This window comes from Bufo bufo, chromosome 5 (genome assembly GCF_905171765.1).
Source record: "Bufo bufo chromosome 5, aBufBuf1.1, whole genome shotgun sequence".
Classification (NCBI taxonomy): domain Eukaryota; kingdom Metazoa; phylum Chordata; class Amphibia; order Anura; family Bufonidae; genus Bufo; species Bufo bufo.
Genome location: NC_053393.1, coordinates 329,558,927 through 329,581,036, shown reverse-complemented (window position 1 = coordinate 329,581,036; position 22,110 = coordinate 329,558,927). Strand labels below are relative to the sequence as shown.

Genomic DNA, 22,110 nt, shown 5'->3' with positions numbered 1-22,110 from the left:
GTCCTAGGAGGTTAGAGGGTGTTATATACCAATTTCCAGTGCAATTGGAGCAACTTCAGTTTGGTCCAAATCAATTTGAGTCTGAATCGAACTTTTTAAAAAATTTGGCAAACTTAAACTGAACCAGATCTCAAGTGGTTTGCTCACCTCTATTGAATCAGCATCTTTGGTAAACATTTTTCCTATGTTTTCTCCTATATCACTGATATACATTAACAGATCATCTGCAAATAAAGATATGTTGAACTTTTTATCTATGATTTTAAGCCCCTTTATTTTTGAATTTCCTCCTGAGCCTGTGGATCTTTGTAAAGATTATACATTAATCATTCTAAATTTCCCGTTGGTAATTATCCTATTCATTACCCTGTGTAGCCAGACCCAGGACACACTATTAAATTGTTTTTCTGCGTCAAATTTTTTTCTATAATAGCTGCATTTCATATCAAATGCGTCCTGGATCTGGCTTAGTCAAGCACCGCCATTTTCAGTTCCTGACCTCCCTTTTCCAAAACATACTTGATGTTCTCCCTACTATTCAGGCAATGGTTTAGATAATATATTTTCAGCTATTTTAGTAAAAATCTTGAACTAGCAGTGACATTGTTCTTGCTATAAACTTGCCATATTGTTTATTTATTTTAAACAATTTTGCTGAATTCTTTTTTAATCACTGTACATATGAAATATTTTACCCTCTAATAATAATTTTTGCAGTTTATCAAATCCAAATACTTTGATCAGCATATTTAGAATTATCTTTTACAAATCAATTTCCTGCTCTAAAAACTTCTGTCCTCATATTGAAATCCCAGGAAAGCTCGAGGAGAACCCCCACCACACTACTATTGCTCATGGCTAGGGTTGAACTGTAAAGTTCGGGTTTGTACCGAACTTTGCGAGTTCAGTTACCCGAACCCAGACTTTTTTTTTTACTGAAGTTCGGGTTCGGTGTTCGAGTGATTTTATTATTTTCCATTATAACATGGTTGTAACGGAAAATATTAGCATTCTTAAGACAGAATGCTAAATAAAATGGCTATTGAGGGGTTAAAAAAACTAACAAAAAAACTCACCTCATCCACTTGATCGCGCAGCCAGTATCCTCTTCTTTCTTCTTTCTGCAGGACCTGCAAAAGGACCTGCGATGACGACACCGTGCTCACCACGTGGTGAGCGCAGTGACGTCATCACAGGTTTTTCAGAAAGAAGAGGATACCAGCTGCGCTTTCAAGTGGATGAGGTGAGTTTTTTTTTATTTTTAACCCGTCAATGGCCATTTTATTTCGCATTCTGTCTTAAGAATGCTATTGTTTTCCGTTATAATCTAGTTATAACGGAAAATAATAAAGTGAAGTTCGGGTCCCCACTGACTTTAATAGGGTCGGGACCGCAGTGGTAAGCAGGGGAACAGCGGCGCACAGCAGCCGCTTTTACAATATGGTTTCCTGTGCTTCTGTGCTTTGTGACTGAACTCAAGGCCTGCTAGTTAACCCTCTGTGTAACGACCTTCTGCAGTTCCACAGCTTAACCTTTAATCTACTAATTTGGCCAGATCTGTTCTCCCAAGGTGTGGACTTTGTTTTTCTACAAAATTGTTGTGTTCGTTGCTGCTTATTTAGAACTACTGGAACACCCACCTTACTCACCAGATCAAAACCTGTTTGTCAAAAGGATTTGTATCTGATTCTGCTGCTGGTGTATGGTTCGAGGAACAGGAAACAATTTTTTTTTTAGGTGACAAAGGCGCTAGAAAAATATATGCTAACATTAAAGGGAAGTTGGGAACTATTTTGAAAAATGGGGCACAGGTGGCTGAATTTCTGTATTTGATACCTGAACGTTTTGAACAACATTCATTCTGATTTTGAAGAGGAACATAGCCATCTCCATGTTGAAAGGTCCTAAGATACAGTGAAAGGAGAAGAAAACTTCGATCACTGGAAGCTATGGTGTATGTGTTAAAAATTTGACCTTTTAATAAAGATAATAGTGTGCTAGTGTGTGAGCGATGTATATGTAGCAGTGCTGTGTTTGTTGTGTGTGTCTAGCAGGGTTGTGTATATGTCAGCTGTATCAGAAAGATGTGTTTGTCATGGAGTGTATGCAGCTGTTCTGTGTGTATGTCAGCTGGATAGCAGAGCTATGTTTTTCAGGTGTGTTTGCAGCAGTGCTGTGTGTGTGTTCGTTAACTTGTCTCCTCTACTTCATTAAACCACCAGATCGGAGCGTGGCTTAGCGGGACCTAGAAGTTGATTTTTAACTTCATTTTTTCAATTTCAGTCGGCTGAGGAGTGGGAGGGGGCGTGGCCTAACTGGATCAGGGTGTGTCCTTTTGAACAGCTCAATCTAAGACAGCAGCACTGTACTGTCTGAGTGTGAGCTGCAGGAAAAAAGTCACCCTCCCTCCCACCCCTGCAGCTGACAGAAGTTCATTTTTTTTACCTTTATTTTTTCAATCCCCTTCGGTTCAGGAGTGGGAGAGGGCGTGGCCTAACCAGATCGGCGCAGGGCTTAGCTGGACCTAGAAGTTGATTTTTAACTTCATTTTTTCAATCTCAGTCGGCAGATTAGTGGGAGGGGGCGTGACCTAACCGGATCGGGAGGCATGTCCTTTTGAACAGCTCACTTTAAAACAGCAGCACTGTGCTGTCTGAGTGTAAGCTGCAGGGAGATAGTCAATCTCCCTTCCACCCCTACAGCGGACAGAAGTTGATTTTTACCTTCATCCCCGTCGGCTCAGGAGTGGGAGGGGGCATGGCCTAACCAGATCAGGGGCGTGGCTTAGCTGGACCTGTGGGCAGGGTTTTAAGTCTTTTGAGGGTGGACACATTGTGGCAGGGGGCGTGTCTGGGCTCCTTCCTGCAAGAGTGAAGCCACTCTTTGCACCTTACTGGCTCATTTGCATACCAAATAGACTGGATTTTCAGAGGATAAAAACATCTATTGCTGGAGCAAAGGCACATCTTGAAATAAGGTACTAAGTGCTATTAGGCCATGGCTTTACTTTAATACAATTATCCTGGTGACAGATTTCCTTTAAAGCTCTCTTACAGCAGTGAAGAAAAATGGCTGGATTGTTAGGGAAACCTAGAGTAAAACTGTGTATGTGGAGACTAGAGGACCTGCGAGCTTCTATTGGCTGATAAGGGTGATGTGACCAGGCTTCTATTAGCTAATGCATTTTTGGGAATATCTAAAACCTTCCCGGACACCTGATGTACCTGTGTGCCAAATTTTTTGATTGTATATGCGACGGTGCAGATTCCTTTAATGGACACACACACATACACTCAGCTTTATATATTAGATTGCTCTTTTTATTCTATGTATTATTTCACTTTTTAATGAATTGTTGTAATCACCTATGTTTGATTCTTGTCCACTATTTTTATTTCACTGTATTTTTATTGTACACTATGTAAGCATTTTATTTTTATTTATTGAATAATTAATCAGTAATCAGGTATGCAATCTACCATGCTATATATACTGAGCACTTTGTCCTTGTACTTTGCTTGAGAAAGGCTCTATTGTTTAACTGAAACGGGAATACAGTTTTTTAAAATTTTACTTTTTGGAGTGCTGCCCTTTTTTCTATTTTATACCTTGGGTAATTGCTTTTTTTACTTGGGCTGGCACCCATAGTTATTTTTCTTTTTTGTGCCAGTGCTGCCTTTTTTCATATATATATATATATATATATACACTCACCTAAATAATTATTAGGGACACCATACTAATACGGTGTTGGACCCCCTTTTGCCTTCAGAACTGCCTTAATTCTACGTGGCATTGATTCAACAAGGTGCTGATAGCATTTTTTAGAAATGTTGGCCCATATTGATAGGATAGCATCTTGCAGTTGATGGAGATTTGAGGGATGCACATCCAGGGCACGAAGCTCCCGTTCCACCACATCCCAAAGATGCTCTATTGGGTTGAGATCTGGTGACTGTGGGGGCCATTTTAGTACAGTGAACTCATTGTCATGTTCAAGAAACCAATTTGAAATGATTCGAGCTTTGTGACATGGTGCATTATCCTGCTGGAAGTAGCCATCAGAGGATGGATGCATGTTCTCATTCTGTTTACGCCAAATTCAGACTCTACCATTTGAATGTCTCAACAGAAATCGAGACTCATCAGACCAGGCAACACTTTTCCAGTCTTCAACAGTCCAATTTTGGTGAGCTCGTGCAAATTGTAGCCTCTTTTTCCTATTTGTAGTGGAGATGAGTGGTACCCGGTGGGGTCTTCTGCTGTTGTAGCCCATCCGCCTCAAGGTTGTGCGTGTTGTGGCTTCACAAATGCTTTGCTGCATACCTCGGTTGTAACGAGTGGTTATTTCAGTCAACGTTGCTCTTCTATCAGCTTGAATCAGTCGGCCCATTCTCCTCTGACCTCTAGCATCCACAAGGCATTTTTGCCCACAGGACTGCCGCATACTGGATGTTTTTTCCCTTTTCACACCATTCTTTGTAAACCCTAGAAATGGTTGTGCGTGAAAATCCCAGTAACTGAGCAGATTGTGATATACTCAGACCGGCCCGTCTGGCACCAACAACCATGCCACGCTCAAAGTTGCTTAAATCACCTTTCTTTCCCATTCTGACATTCAGTTTGGAGTTCAGGAGATTGTCTTGACCAGGACCACACCCCTAAATGCATTGAAGCAACTGCCATGTGATTGGTTGACTAGATAATTGCATTAATGAGAAATAGAACAGGTGTTCCTAATAATTCTTTAGGTGAGTTTATATATATCCAAGAAAAATGGCGGCACTGGCTTGGAAAGAAAAAAAATCGGGTGCACGTTCCAAGGGAATGGACTTCTTACCCCAACCAATAAAACCAGAAAATGGACGGCACTCCGGTAAGATGAAAACAAGTGATTCCTTTATTCACCCATACGGTGCAACGTTTCGGCTCCAAAAATTAGCCTTTTTCAAGCTTGAAAAAGGCTAATTTTTGGAGCCGAAACGTTGCACCATATGGGTGAATAAAGGAATCACTTGTTTTTATCTTACCGGAGTGCCATCCATTTTCTGGTTTTATATATATATATATATATATATATATATATATATATATATATATACTAAGCAAAAATATAAAAGCAACACTTTCGGTTTTGCTCCCATTTTGCATGAGCTGAGCTAAAAAATCTGAAACATTTTCTACATACACAAAAGACCCATTACTCTCAAATATTGTTCACAAATCTGTCTAAATCTGTGTTAGTGAGCAATTCTTCTTTGTCGAGATAATCCATCCCACCTCCCACGTGTGGCATATTAAATTGCTGATTAGGCAGCATGAATATTGCACAGGTGTGCCTTAGACTGCCCACAATTTGCCTCACACAGTGGAACACATCTCCGTCACATAGAGTTGATAGCTCTTCAATAGCTGTGCGAAGTTGCAGAATATTGGCAGGAGCTGGAACACGCTGTTGTATACGCCGATCCAGAGCATCACAAACATGCTCTATGGGTGACATGTCCGGTGAGTATGCTGGCCATGCAAGAACTGGGATATTTTCAGCTTCCAGGAATTGTGTACAGATCCTTGCAATATGGGGTTGTACATTATCATGCTGCAACATGAGGTGATGGTCGTGGATGAATGGCACAACAATGGGCCTCAGGATCTCATCACGGTATCTCTGTGCATTAAAAATGCCATCAATAAAATGTACCTGTGTTCGTTGTCCATAACATACGCCTGCCCATACCCTAACCCCACCTCCACAATGGGCCACTCTATCCACAACGTTGATATCAGAAACCGCTCACCCACACAACACCACTCACGCTGTCTGCCATCTGTCCTGAACAGTGAAAACCGGAACTCACCCATGTACAGAACACCTCTCCAACATGCCAGACGCCATTGAATGTGAGCATTTGCCCACTCAAGTCGGTTGCGACGACAAACTGCAGTCCGGTCCAGACCCCGATGAGGATGACGAGCATGCAGATGAGCTTCCCTCAGACGGTTTCTAACAGTTTGTGCAGAAATACTTTGGTTATGCAAACTGATTGTTGCTGCAGCTATCCTGTGGCTGGTCTCAGACGTTCATAGAGGTGAACATGCTGGATGTGGAGGTCCTGGGATGGTGTGGTTACACGTGGTCTGCGGTTCTGAGGCCGGTTGGATGTACTGCCAAATTTCCTGAAACGCCTTTGGAAACGGCTTATGGTAGAGAATTGAACATTCATTGCACGGGCAACAGCTCTGGTAGACATTCCTGCAGTCAGCATGCCAATTGCACGCTCCCTCAAATGTTGCGACATCTGTGGCATTGTGCTGTGTGATCAAACTGCACATTTCAAAATGGTCTTTTATTGTGTGCAGTCTAAGGCAGACCTGTACAATATTCATGCTGTCTAATCAGCACCTTGATATGCCACACCTGTGAGGTGGGATGGATTATCTCGGCAAAGGAGAAGTGCTCACTAACACAGATTTAGACAGATTTGTTAACAATTTTTGAGAGTAATGGGTCTTTTGTGTATGTAGAAAATGTTTCAGATCTTTGAGTTCAGCTAATGCAAAATGGAAGCAAAACCGAAAGTGTTGCGTTTATATTTTTGCTCAGTGTGTATATATATATATATATATATATATATATTACAGATTAAATAGTAATTTGAAACTTCATGAATAAAATATTATACTAATAAACCCCTTTTTCTGCCTGCAAACATTAAATAAAATATTGTAGAGGTTTTCATTACAAAATAAATGGATTTAATTTTGTTTTACTATTCTGTAATAAAGGGAACAAAAATGCCTATTAAAACCAGCTACTGCTTTCCTTTATCTAGCATAAAGCTATAAGCAGGCACTGCAGTGGCACAGTATTTATGAAAGAGCATCACAGATGGTATCTGTTAAATTACTTAATTTAAACAGGGTTTTAAACACAGCACAAGTATTAAATGCATCTTACTCTGTGGGAATCTAGGCGGATTGTCATTGACATCAGTCAGTGTGATGTTCACCGTGGTGGTCCCAGATAATCCTCCCATCTGGCCACCCATATCTTTGGCCTGAATAACCACTTGGTAATGTTCCCTGTTCTCTCTGCTCATATCTGGTAGAGCAGTTTTGATTATGCCTGCAATAATAAGGAAACAAAAAAAAAATATTTCAAACATTTTCACATGGAATGCATTACAGATATGACGGCATTGTCAGCAAATTCACATTTAATTACTGTACGGGTACATCGCATTCAGGTTAAGTTAAAAACAAGTACAAGTAAAATGGTAAAAGGATTATTTTTAAAGAGAATACCAACTTATTAAAATATGATGTATTAGCAATTTTAACAAACTGAGATTAAGAAATTAATTATGCATGCATGTATATAATTTCTTGTACATTTTGTGAACCATAACTTTAAAGAGTAGCTAAACTTTTATACTAACCAGGACGCTGTCAGAAGGGGGGCGCCGGCAGGGCCACCGCGTAGAGCGCCCTCTTGTTGCTCGGGGCGCCGTTCCTCTGTGACTCTCCTGCGCCCTGGCTCCCTCCCTCAGATCTCTCCTGCCCTGCGACCTGCGCTCCTCTCTTAATTACCGTGTTCGTACCTCACCAGTCACTCAGCTCCGGTACATGCGGTACGGTACTGCCCGGAGCAGTGCTGAGAAAGAAGCCTGCTGTGAGAGCCTGAGTCTGTGGGACAGACCTGGACAATGGGTGCATCACCGTGACCGTGCAATGTTGTTACACATTTTTTACAATGGGGAGACATTGTGGGGGGACATTAATTACAATGGGGGGTGGAGGCCGATGCGGGGGACATAAAAATGGGGGCCACTGTGGGGGACATGAAAATGGGGGCCACTGTGGGAGACATGAAAATGGGGGCCACTGTGGGGACAGTGGGACATGAAAATGGGGGCCACTGTGGGGGACATAAAAATGGGGGCCACTGTGGGGGACATAAAAATGGGGGCCACTGTGGGGGACATGAAAATGTGGGGCCACTGTGGGGGACATTATTTTTAATAAGGATCACTATGGACATTATTTAGAATGGAGGCTGCTGTGGGTGTCATTATAACTGTATAATGTCTCATAGGCCTAGTCCTAGGTTATATTACCCATGTATAATAATGTACCCTGATACCCCTTAGTTATATTACCCCTTGTTACCTCATGTACAGAGTCCGAAGAGGAGGAACCAAAAAACCATACTGCCTAGTGGACGGTGTTAAAGATGTGTGAATTTTATTCTATATTTTGTATCTCTAGGACTGTAATGAGTTAACTTTTTCTTCTCCAAGTGCCCACCCACCCCCCTCTTTGTTTCAAGACTGGAGAAGAGAGGGGGGGCAAAGAGCTGTGCTGTGGGCAGCGTCTGATTTCTCATCCTTGTACAAGTGTCCCAACTAGGGAGGTATATAGAGTGCGAAGGAGTGCATAAGCCAATTATATGGCTCGATGATATGTACAGTATATATTATTTACTGCCTATAGAGAAGCACCTCTTTGAAGTGTCACATATGACGTATGGAGTATTATTGTTAGGATAGAAGTCATTACAAAATGGCGATGATAACCAGATGTTTACATCAGTTCACATTCCAAAGTAGGGCCCAGTGCGCAGATGCCAGGGTGTTATCTCCTCTCTCTTATCTCTTCTTCCTTTTTGACCAATGAAACAATGTTTAACCCCTTAAGGACTCGGCCCTATTTCACCTTAAGGACTTGGCCATTTTTTGCAAATCTGACCAGTGTCACTTTAAGTGCTGATAACTTTAAAACGCTTTGACTTATCCAGGCCGTTCTGAGATTGTTTTTTCGTCACATATTGTACTTCATGACACTGCTAAAATTGGGTCAAAAAAGCAAATTTTTTTGCATAAAAAAATACCATATTTACAAAAAAATTAGAAAAATTAGCAAATTTCAAAGTTTCAGTTTCTCTACTTCTGTAATACATAGTAATACCCCCAAAAATTGTGATGACTTTACATTCCCCATATGTCTACTTCATGTTTGTAGCATTTTGGGAATGATATTTTATTTTTTGGGGATGTTACAAGGCTTAGAAGTTTAGAAGCAAATCTTGAAATTTTTCAGAAATTTACAAAAACCCAATTTTTAGGGACCACTACAGGTCTGAAGTCACTTTGCGAGGCTTACATAATAGAAACCGCCCAAAAATGACCCCATTCTATAAACTACACCCCTCAAGGTATTCAAAACTGATTTTACAAACTTCGTTAACACTTAGGTGTTGCACAAGAGTTATTGGCAAATGGGGATGAAATTTGAGAATTTCATTTTTTTGCCTAATTTTCCATTTTAACCCATTTTTTCGACTAACAAAGCAAGGGTTAACAGCCAAACAAGACTGTATCTTTATTGCCCTGACTCTGCCGTTTACAGAAACACCCCATATGTGGCTGTAAACTACTGTACGGGCACACAGTAGGGCGTAGAGGGAAAGGTGCGCCGTATGGTTTTTGGAAGCCAGATTTTGCTGGACTGGTTTTTTGACACCATGTCCCATTTGAAGCCCCCTGATGCACCCCTAGAGTAGAAACTCCATAAAAGTGACCCCATCTAAGAAACTGCACCCCTCAAGGTATTCAAAACTGATTTTACAAACTTTGTTAACCCTTTAGGTGTTGCACAACATTTAATGGAAAATAGAGATACAATTTCAAAATTTCACTTTTTTGGCAGATTTTCCATTTTAATATTTTTTTTCCAGTTACAAAGCAAGGGTTAACAGCCAAACAAAACTCAAAATTTATGGCCCTGATTCTGTAGTTTACAGAAACACCCCATATGTGGTCATAAACCGCTGTACGGGCACACGGCAGGGCGCAGAAGGAAAGGAATGCCATACGGTTTTTGGAAGGCAGATTTTGCTGGACTGGTTTTTTTGACACCATGTCCCATTTGAAGCCCCCTGATGCACCCCTAGAGTAGAAACTCCATAAAAGTGACCTCATCTAAGAAACTACACCCCTCAAGGTATTCAAAACTGATTTTACAAACTTTGTTAACCCTTTAGGTGTTGCACAACATTTAATGGAAAATAGAGATACAATTTCAAAATTTCACTTTTTTGGCAGATTTTCCATTTTAATATTTTTTTTCCAGTTACAAAGCAAGGGTTAACAGCCAAACAAAACTCAAAATTTATGGCCCTGATTCTGTAGTTTGCATAAACACCCCATATGTGGTCGTAAACCGCTGTACGGGCACACGGCAGGGCGCAGAAGGAAAGGAATGCCATACGGTTTTTGGAAGGCAGATTTTGCTGGACTGTTTTTTTGACACCATGTCCCATTTGAAGCCCCCCTGATGCACCCCTAGAGTAGAAACTCCAGAAAAGTGACCCCATTTTAGAAACTACGGGATAGGGTGGCAGTTTTGTTGGTACTAGTTTAGGGTACATATGATTTTTGGTTGCTCTATATTACACTTTTTGTGAGGCAAGGTAACAAGAAATAGCTTTTTGGCACAGTTTTTTTTTTTTGTTATTTACAACATTCATCTGACAGGTTAGATCATGTGGTAATTTCATAGAGCAGGTTGTTACGGACACGGCGATACCTAATATGTATACAATTATTTTAATTTATGTAAGTTTTACCCAATGATTTCATTTTTAAAACAAAAAAAAAGTTTTAGTGTCTCCATAGTCTAAGAGCCATAGTTTTTTCAGTTTTTGGGCGATTATCTCAAGTAGGGTCTCAGTTTTTGCGGGATGAGATGATGGATTGATTTGCACTATTTTGAGGTGCACATGACTTTTTGATCGCTTGCAATTACACTTTTTGTGACGTAAGATGACAAAAAATTGCTTTTTTTACACCGTTTTTATTTTTATTTTTTTACGGTGGTCACCTGAGGGGTTAGGTCATGTGATATTTTTATAGAGTCGGTCGATACGGACGCGGCGATACCTAATATGTATACTTTTTTTTATTTATGTAAGTTCTACACAATGATTTCATTTCTGAAACAAAAAAAATGATGTTTTAGTGTTGCCATAGTTTTTTCAGTTTTTGGGCGATTATCTTAAGTAGGGTCTCATTTTTTGCGGGATGAGATGACGGTTTGATTGTTACAATTTTGGCGTACATGCGACTTTTTTGATCACTTTTATTACCTTTTTTTGGGAAGTAAGGTGGGCAAAATTTCAATTTCATCATAGTTTTTTTTTTTTTTTTTTTATGGCGTTCACCGTTCGGGTAAAGTAACATGACCGTTTTATAGATCAGGTCGTTACGGACGCGGCGATACCAAACATGTGTAGGGAATTTTATTTTTTTCATTTTTAATCAGTGATAAATGTGTTTTTTGATTTTTACTTTTTTTTACTTTTTTTTTGACCCAGACCCACTTGGTTCTTGAAGATCCAGTGGGTCTGATGTCTGTATAATACAGTACAGTACAATATATATTGTACTGCACTGTATTTTACTTACACTGAACAGATCTATGATTTCAGCACAGATCTGTTCAGCACCATGGACAGCAGGACGCCTGAGACGGCGTCCTGTTGCCATGGGAACCTTCCCCGTCTGCCACAACTTCGCAGACGGGGAAGGGTGAGGACGGGGCTGTCGGGGGGCTGTCTGGGAGCTCTCTCCCTCACCATCGGGGGGCTGCAAAGGCACAGCAGCCCCCCGATCGGAAAGGGAGGGAGCTCCCTGAACTGTTAGCCTTTTCCATACAGCGGTCCGTACGGACCGCTGTATGGAAAGGGTTAAGCGGCTGACATCGCATCGCCGATGTCAGCCGTTTATACCAGGGTGCCAGCAATGTGCTGGCACCCTGGTATACCTACTGAACACCAATGAATTTTCAAGGGGAGGCGGGCGGGGGATACAGATAGATTTTGGGCACTATAAAGTTTCTGATCCTCGCGGTCAGGGACCGCGGGGATCAGAAACTGCAGAAATCGCAACAAACCGCAGGTCTGAATTGACCTGCGGTTTGTTGCGATCGCCGACATGGGGGGGTCACGGGACACCCCCGCGCATTTAGCCTAGGTGCCTGCTCAATGATTTGAGCAGGCACCGTGTTCCGATCACAGCCGGCCGGGCGGCAGTGATCGGAACAACACATGACGTACCGGTACGTCATGGGTCCTTAAGGACTCGGGACACATGCCGTACCGGTACGTCATGCGTCCTTAAGGGGTTAAGCCTCAGTGAGGACTGCTCTCTTCTGAAGATGTATATACGCTTACCCCATGTAATAAAAGTTAGAGATTGCATTGACCATCTATGTGTCAGCGTCTAGTCTCTCAGCCACACGTGGATATTAACCCCTGGGGGGGGGTACATTGATTTGGAACACCAGAGTGTATCTTAAATGCCCTAATTTAGGGTGTCTTCATCAACGGCATGTTCTTAGACGTTGCCCCCCAGCTGAAGTGGTGTCCGAGATCCCCAAGGTCCAAGCCAAGTAATTGTAAGTTAGCCCAGGTCTCGCCACACTTGTGTGATGGGCTTCTTGCCCTTTACACCGACCATAGAGCCCATCTCACTCTGGTACTTCTCGCTAAATAATGCCAAGGTTAATCGGACCTTTGCCCTAAATGTGTTTTAGAGAGAGTTTCATTTTTCTATATCATGTGGCTCTGTCCTGAGGCCAGTACATAGTGGTCTCAAATAATGCCCTTCCTGCACAATCGTATGGGCTGTCCCATTTCAGTAGATCCCAAAATTTGTCTTGTAAACATTATCCCTGAAACCATCACTAGCAAAAGTACTAGGGTGTTTCTCCTTGTATCCCTAAACATTGCATGAAAGCTCTATACCAAATTCTGGATTGAGAAACACTGGATCTGGTTGGTTAATGCCATTCTCCTGTATCACAAAGCACTTTATCAGGCAAGAGGTGTGCATCATTGGTTTCTCAAAATTCAGTCGGTTTGGAAGCATTCCCTGCATTCTTCCATATGAGCCTTGCCATCTATTCTTTGAATCTGGTTTTATATATTACTTGTTTTTTGTACATTTACTTGCGTGTGCTAGTTGAGACCTGCTGTGATTGGGTTTTAGTTAGTTATTAGATGCTAACATGACAGTTTTTTGGGTTTTCCACATTATTGATGATTGTATTTCATATCATAACTACTCTTCTAAGGGTATTGCCTTCCTTTATACTGCAGTTCTCCTGTACCACTCTGTCTGCGACTTTTAGCAGTTTAAGCAGTAATTTATGATTTTATTTTGCTCTCAATAAATCTTGTGTTAAGCATAAAAAAATATATATATATGTTGAGATGGTTGCAAGTACTCTTTTGATATGATTTCATAGAGCAGTTTTGATGTGGGGGGTGGGGGGGGGGGGGGGGGGGGGCTTGACACTCGCCCTGAGAGAAATTTTACCTAGAAACTGCACTGATACTAACTTTTAATATGTTGTCCCTAACCCTTTAAAAAAATATTTTTCTAATATAATTTATTTATTAATTTTCTATTTTTACCATACTTTTTCACCCTTAAAGGGCACAATTCACTGGTGCGCTAAACCTCAGTTCTCCCTACACCGATGAGCTGTGAACAGAGTACGGAGTACTCGTTTTATGAATGGGGCCACAGCGCAGGGATTACGGGCAGGAGAGCATATTGCTGCTTCTGCCCGTGCTCCCTGGGCTATTACTAACTGCTGGCATAGCACATGGGTACCCTGTACCCATCTACTATGTCAGGATTAGCTCAGCGGAGCGGGCAGAAGCAGGAGTAACAGTCCATAAAACACAGGCAGGAGCAGCAATAAGCGTTCCTGCCCATACTCCCTGCGCTACTGCAGCCCCATTCATAAAATGAGAACTCCGTACTTCATACAGCTGAGCTGTCAGTGAGAACTGAGTTTTAGCGCACCAGTGAAGTGTGCGCTTTAGGGATGAAAAAGTGCGGTAAAAATAGAAAATTAATAAATAAAGTATATTATAAAAAAAATTTTTAGAGGGTTAGGGACAACATATTAAAACTTAGTGTAAAAGTTTAGTTATTTTTTAATATATTTTTTTATTAAAGGAGTTTTCTGGGATTACAATATTGATGGCCTATCCTCAGGATTAGGGCTCATGCACACGACAGTATGGCTTTTTCAGTGTTTTGCGGTCCGTTTTTTACGGATCCGTTGTTCCGTTTTTTTGTTTCCGTTGTGTTTCCGTTTCCTTTCCGTTTTTCCGTTCCGTTTTTCCATATGCCATATACAGTATACAGTAATTACATAGAAAAAATTGGGCTGGGCATAACATTTTCAATAGATGGTTCAGCAAAAACGGAACGGATACGGAAGACATACGGATGCATTTCCGTATGTGTTCCGCTTTTGCGGACCCATTGACTTGAATGGAGCCAAGCAATGTGATTTGCGGACAAGAATAGGACATGTTCTATCTTTTCACGGTACGGAAATACGGAAATACTGAAATGGAATGCACACGGAGACACTTCAGTATTTTTTGCTGAACCATTTAAATGAATGGTTCAGTATATGTTCCGCATACTGAACTCAAAAAACGTCCAGTATATGTATATAAATATGAAGTAATGTCGCACTAGAATGAGGTGGAGATCCAACAGAGGTGCTCCCACTAACAGACTACATCCAGTCTGATAAAAGTGAATATAATAAAGAAATAGAAGTGGGGCACTCTCTAAAGTAAAGGGATCTTTAATTAACGTGAAATACAATAAAATGGACAATGTATAATATATAATAGAATTCAACAATATTTTAAAACAGCAGAGGATAAATTGTTAGTAAAAGCGGTGAGAGTTCAGCGGTAGATAAAACCTAAAATAAAAACAGCATAAATATAGATCCCAATGTGTAAGTGTTTTAAAAGGATAAATTCGAATATTCAATAATAATCGGATAAATATTCATATAAATATTCGTAAAAATCTTATTGTCCACTAGTGGTAACTGGATGCGTTTTTGCACTTGTCGAATATTTAAAAAAATGAATGGGTAAATATTCGATAAATAATCGTTTATTTTCGATTATGACCAGTCTCTTATATACATGAATAAGTAGTCAATACAAAGTTTTTGTAGTAGAGATGATCGCAAATTGCCGAATACAATAGTCGGCTTGCGGAATGGTCTTTTAGCACATGTATATGATGGTGCCCAAAGTTTCAAGCGTGTATAGTTTCCGATGCTTGGACAGATAATATTAGGCTGCTAATAAGCACAGTGGCGTCCCGCTGTATTTAGTTGCAAAGCGATCGCTTGTGTAGGATATTCCTAGTCTTACCAGGAGATCTTTACACTGGACGGTGAGCCCTCGACTCGGCGTATTTTCCTTTGGGGTTCCGGTCTCAAGGGCTGTTAGTTCAAATTCGAATTTTCGCGCCAATTGAAATGTTTGCTGCACGCGGTCTTATTGTCTTCCGTATGGCAGCACTTTCTTAATTTGGCATTCATTATTCTTATGGTAATGTCTAGGTCTCCTCGGTCTCGTAATATCCTTACTTTCCTTAATAGGGGGATTAGCACCAGACGCGTTTCGGGGATTTAAGACAATAACCCCTTCCTCAGTGGGAGGAAGGGGTCATTGTCTTAAATCCCCGAAACCCGTCTGGTGCTAATTGGGATCTATATTTATGCTGTTTTTATTTTAGGTTTTATCTACCGCTGAACTCTCACCGCTTTTACTAACGATTTATCCTCTGCTGTTTTAAAGTATTGTTGAATTCTATTATATATTATACATTGTCCATTTTATTGTATTTCACGTTAATTAAAGATCCCTTTACTTTAGAGAGTGCCCCACTTCTATTTTTTCAGTATATGTATATGTTGTGCGCATGAGCCCTTAGAGTTGAGTGAATGGAAACATATGAAGTGGAATTCATTCCAAAGTTTAGGAAGAATTTGATTCACAACAAATCCAAAATTAGTGGCGCTTCATGGTAAATAATAGTTTTTTTTTTCTAAAATGGCTGCTACACATTATACAAAGTAAAAGTAAGAAGCACAGCCAATTAACAGCTAACAAGCCCCTGTGATACCACAGTCCTTTAAAAGCTACATCCCGCGTGGTCTCCCCCATTTCACTGTGGAGATGAGCATAGGGAGAGACATGAGTACTAGGGAGACTTATGTAATTGTGGAATATTGGATAGGGAAACAGCAGGAAGAGTGTAGGAACAGTGTAGGAAAATCGTAGGGTGAGTTTTTACACACTGTAGGGAGAGCAGAGGAAGAGCATAGGGAGACTGCAGGGACAGTGCAGGGACTGTATGCATTAATCCCTGTGTAGGGCACAGAGATATCTAAGTAAACAGTGTTCTTCTTGTTTAACCCTTTCAACCCGGGCCAGTTTTCACCTTCCTTCCCAGGCCTTTTTTCGCAAATCTGATATGTGTCACTTTATGTAGTAATAATTTTAAAACGCTTTTACTTATCCAGGCCATTCTGAGACTGTTTTCTTGTCACATATTGTACATCATGACAGTGGTAAAATTGAGTCAAAATATTTCATTTTTATTTATAAAAAATAGGAAATTTACCAAAAATTTGAAAAAAATAGCAAATTTTAATTTCTCTACTTTTATAATAGATAGTAATAACTCCAAAAATAGTTATTGCTTGACATCCCCATATGTCTACTTCATTTTTGGATCATTTTGTGAATGCCATTTTATTTTTTGGGGACGTTAGAAGGCTTAGAAGTTGTCAGGTGATATACCCTCTAGATCTCAATGGTCAGCCAAAGTCAATGACATAGCCAGACTGGAGGAACTCTCCCATTGGGAACTTAGAAACCATTCTAAGTTCGAAAAGATTTGGACTCCGTGGAAAACAAAGGCATAACCAGGTACTCTTCAATTACATAGCCAACCTGCAGTATTGAACCAAACTCCTTCCATTAGTCCCTGACAATAACAGGAATACTAGAAGGTTGGATGCAGCCGACGTGAAGTCTCTGAGTCATAAATTCATAAATTTAGGAAGTCATGATTCCGGGCTGTTATTGACTGCTCGAGTTTATCCAAAGCAATGTACCTCCATTACTGGATAGTCTAGAGTAACTTTTGTTATTACCCATCCCCCACATATAACCCTGCTCCCTTCTCCCATACCCCACCTTTCCTCAGTTTTCCCACCCTTTTTGTCCCCTCTCCTTCCTACCAACTATTCCTAATTCTTCTTAACAGAAGCTGTATTTAACTATGGTCTAGATAAAGTGAGGACTCCCTCATTCAGTAGAACCATCAATTCTATACTGACAATTCTATCACAATTGTTGTCAAGCAATGTTATGATGTATAACAATATATTGTAAAACAACTGCAAGCTGATTTATTTTAAAATGTTCAGATGTTACCATACTTTGATATGTAAATGGTGATTGCTTTTTATCCTTGCCCTTATGTCACGCTAGACCACTTTTGACTTTTGACATATGTAATCAATAAAAATAATTTTGAAAGAAAGAAGGCTTAGAAGTTTAGAAGCATATCTTGAAATTTTTCAGAAAATTTCCAAAACCCACTTTTTAAGGATCAGTTCAGGTCAGGTCTGAAGTCACTTTGTAGACTTACATAATAGAACCACCCAAAATTACCAAATTTTAGAAACTACACCCCTCAAAGTATTCAAAACTGATTTTACAAACTTTGTTAATCCTTTAGCTGTTCCAGAAGAATTAATGGAAAATGGAGATGAAATTTCAGAATTTCACTTTTTTGGCAGATATTACATTTTAATTTTTTTTTTTTTCCACTAGCAAAGCAAGAGTTAACAGCCGTACAAAACTCAATATTTATTGCCCTGATTCTGTAGTTTACAGAAACACCCCATATGTGGTCGTAAACTGCTGTACGGGCACACAGCATTGCACAGAAGAAAATGTACACCATATGGTTTTTGGAAAGCAGATTTCACTAGGATCATTTTAAGCTGCCATGTCACATTTGAAGACTCCCTGATGCACCCCTAGAGTAGAAACTTCAAAAAATTACCCCATTTTGAAACTACTGGATAAGGTGGCAGTTTTGTTGGTACTATTTTAGGGTACATATGATTTTTGGTTGCTCTATATTACACTTTTTGTGAGGCAAGGTAACAAAAATGAGCTGTTTTGGCACCATTTTTATTTTTTGTTATTTACAATGTTCATCTGACAGGCTAGGTCATCATGTGGTATTTTTATAGAGCAGGTTGTTACGGACACAACAATACCAAACTTTTTGATCGCTTGGTATTACACTTTTGTGATGTAAGGTGACAAAAAATTTTATGGTGTTCACCTGATGGTTTAGGTCATGTGATATTTTTTTATAGAGAAGGTCCTTAAGGGCGTGGGGCAATATCTAATATGTCTACTTTTTTATTTATTTAAGTTTTACACGATAATATCATTTTTGAAACAAAAAAAACGTTTTAGTGTCTCGGTAGAGCTATAGTTTTTTCAGTTTTTGGGCAATTGTCTTAAGTAGGCTATCATTTTTTCAGGATGAGATGATGGTTTGATTGGCACTATTTTGGGGTACATATGACTTTTTGATCACTTTTTGTCGTTTTTTTAGCACAGTTTTTAGTTTATTTTTTTGACGGTTTTCACCTGAGGGGTTAGGTCATGTAATATTTTTATAGAGCCGGTCGATACGGATGCGACGATACCTAGTATGTCTACTGTTCTTTTTTTCACAATTTTTTTTTATAAAATTACTTTATTTTGGGAAAAGGACACTTTATTTTTTTTACTTGAAACTTTAATTTTTTGTAAAACTTTATTTTTGTAAACTTTTTTTTCACTTTATTTTTTGTCCCACTCTGGGACTTCAACTTTTGGGGGTCTGATCCCCTTTACAATGTATCACAATACTTCTGTATTGTGATGCATTGGCTGTAAGTGTATTACCAGCATGCTTGCTTGTGAGATCCAGGGGGCTGGATCTCACAGGCGAAGAGGGAAGGCAACCACAATGCCTAAGTAAGGCATTGGGCTGCCTTCCCTGCCATTGGTTCCCGGTCACAGAAGTGCAGGCACCCAATGGCTGCTCCCTCCCCATGCATCGCACGTGCCGCGGTCAGCGCGGACCATGGAACATCAAAGGTTAATGCACCGGCATCGGTGTTTTCACCAATGCCGGCGCATACATAAGGTGTCCGGCTTTCAGTCACTGCCGAACTTATGCCGCTGATTCTTAAATTGCGGTGAATAACCTGTATAATTTTACTGTTTTGTGGTGTCCACCTTGTTCAATGAATAAGGCCTCAATCAAGGTGACTAACCTGTCTATTTCTACTGTTATTGGGGTTTCCACCATGTGTAATAAATAAGCATTTCTATTAGGCCTTTATTCTCTAATTGGGGTGAATAAGCTGTCTTGTGCTACTGTTATTGTGGTGCCCACCTTGTTTAACAGACAAAACAATTCTATTATGCCTTGATTCTCAAATTGAGGTCAACAAGCTGTCTAATTCTACTGTTATTGGGATCCATAGGAGACAGCTCAGTTTTAGAGATAAGCAAATTTCTGATTTGGCCAGTTCGCCGAATTTTCTGAAAAAAATTAGTTAGATCCAAATTTATTTGTGGCGAATCACGTTAAAAACTGCAGTAACACACATAGGGAGTCTGCTGTGGTAGTGAAAAAATACTGAGTCAGTATGACAGGCGTCGCTCTTAGAATCACTGCACACTTCACTTATTTGGGCAGCTCAGCCTTACAGGTCAATGTTAGCACCAGGTATAAAAAACCGTGCAGGGGCCCAAGATCCTACTATAGTGTACAAGAGCGCACTCCTTTTGCACCAATTCACTGATTCCACATAGATTTCTACAGAACCTGTTCTATTAAATGCTAATACAAGTAGAGCGCCGACAGAGTGAAGTGGGTGTCAGCAGTAAGTTTGTGTTGACGTCACTGATTATTTTGCCCTTCCTCTGATCCGTCAGAAAAATAACCCCCAAAAAACAGATCCTGTCTGTGGAGAATCCACCTTCACTTGGTCAGCATTTGGTCAGTAATTCATCAGTATTGATAAAGCCCAAAAAAACAGGAGTGGATCCAAAACAGAGATGACACGTGAATGGAATATTTGCATGTCTTCTGTGTTTTGTACCCACTCCTGCTTTTGACTACTAAATCATAAGCCAATTCTGATGCGAAATAGGGACCATGTCATGCAGGCCTTACAGCCGTTACATAGACAGGATCAGTTGTGCTTCTCATTTTTCCTTCCTTCTGACTGATCAGAAGAAGGGTCAAATAAATGATGATGTCAGCCAGGCCAAAAGGCAAAATAATGTCCCAGTCATGACGCGGAGAGGGTGGGAACAGCATGAGGAGACCACAGAGTGGCCAATGACAGAGTCTGGAGGTGGCAGCAGCATCAGGAGGAAGCCACAGAGTGGCACAATGCCATTGTGGAGGTGGCAGCAGCATCAGGAGGCCACAGCGTGGCACAATGACAGAGTGTGGAGGTGGGGCAGCAGCAGCATCAAGAGGAGGCCACAGGGTGGCACAATGACAGTGTGGAGGTGGCAGCAGCAGCATCAGGAGGTCACAGAGTGGCACAATGACAGTGTGGAGGTGGCAGCAGCATCATCAGGAGGCCACAGAATGCCACAATGACAGAGTTTGGAGGTGGCGGCAGCAGCATCAGGAGGAGGCCACAGGGTGGCACAATGACAGTGTGGAGGTGGCAGCAGCAGCATCAGGAGGCCACAGAGTGGAATAATGACAGAGTGTGAAGGTGGCAGAAGCAGCCGCATCAGGAAGAGGCCACAGGGTGGCACAATGACAGTGTGGAGGTGGCAGCAGCATCAGGAGGCCATGGAGTGGCAAGGTGACATAGTGTTGAGGTAGCAGCAGCATCAGGAGAACACAGAGTGGCAAGGTGACATAGTGTGGAGGTGGCAGCAGCATCAGGAAACCACAGAGTGGCAAGGTAACATAGTGTGGAGGTGGCAGCAGCATCAGGAGACCAATAGCTAATTAGCTTCTGGAAACAGTTACACCCAATATAAATGTGTAAGTGATTCCTTTTGATGATCTGGTCCAGAGATTTGAACCTACCTAAGAGGTTTTAAAACATGTGTGTTAGGTCCCAGTAATCATTATTCTTGTACTACTGAGGAAGGAACAGTAGGTTCCAAAATGCGTCTGGTGGCAGTTTCTAAGCTGAAGGTGTGCATCGATATCTACCAGTGTTGTGGTTGCAGCAGAGCCCCGGCCAGTTCTTGGTGTCTTGATGATCCCAGTATGCATGTGTGGGGAAGCGCGTGAGGAGACGCTGCATATTCAAGCCGGCATGTAACGAGGTCTGTCTGTGGGAGATGAGCGCTGATTGTATCAGGATCTGTGAGTAACAAATACTTGAAGCATTGCTGAAAACAACTACGGATTAAAGAGAACGCCTTACTAATATAATATATGCGCATTGCATATGACTTAACTGGCAAACAATACAATAAGCCACTCAACTAGAAGGGAATATTGGAGCAGACTGTTAAGCCTCATGCACATGAACATATTTTCTTTCTGTGTCCGTTCAGATTTTTTTGTTTACGTTTTTCCGTATACGGAACCATTAATTTCAATGGGTACACAAAAAAAACTCTGTGTGCATTCCGTTTCCGTATGTCCATATTTCTGTTCCGCTAAATAATAGAACATATCCTATTATTGTACATATCTAGATGGGCACTCATGCAGACAGAATCACATAGAAGTAACAAAAATACACATGTATTGAATCTTAATAAAAGCAATAATTAGATAAAGCGGCTATAAGGTTAAAAAAAATAAAAAATAAAAAACAAAAAACATATAAAAAATAAAAACAATGTCCAAGTTGGAAATCGCAGCAATATGTTAGTGTTAGTAATTAATGTTGATAATTGATTATCCGGGCAATACATCAGACAGTTTTAGCACATATTAAATATAATAAGTCACAGATATAGCTAGGGATACTATTATCTCGGATTTCTATTATCCCTTGTATCCAAAGTTCACTTGTAAATCACTGCTTTTGTGTCCAAATTATAGCCGTACTTATAACCGTAATTTATGTCCATATAGAGATGTCCTTGTTGTAATAGTACAAGCATATCTAATTGGTTGTGCTGACGGTTAGCTC

At 40.6% G+C, this 22,110-nt stretch overlaps 1 protein-coding gene across 1 annotated transcript in view; it reads right to left on the bottom strand.

Annotated features, from left to right (window-relative positions):
* The window catches only part of LOC121001848 (cadherin-9-like), a 339,856-nt gene that overhangs the window by 192,274 nt on the left and 125,472 nt on the right, over positions 1-22,110 (bottom strand). The window contains exon 3 of the mRNA XM_040433066.1: positions 6,959-7,126. Within this exon, the coding sequence (XP_040289000.1) occupies positions 6,959-7,126 (168 nt within the window). The remainder of the gene's footprint in view (positions 1-6,958; positions 7,127-22,110) is intronic.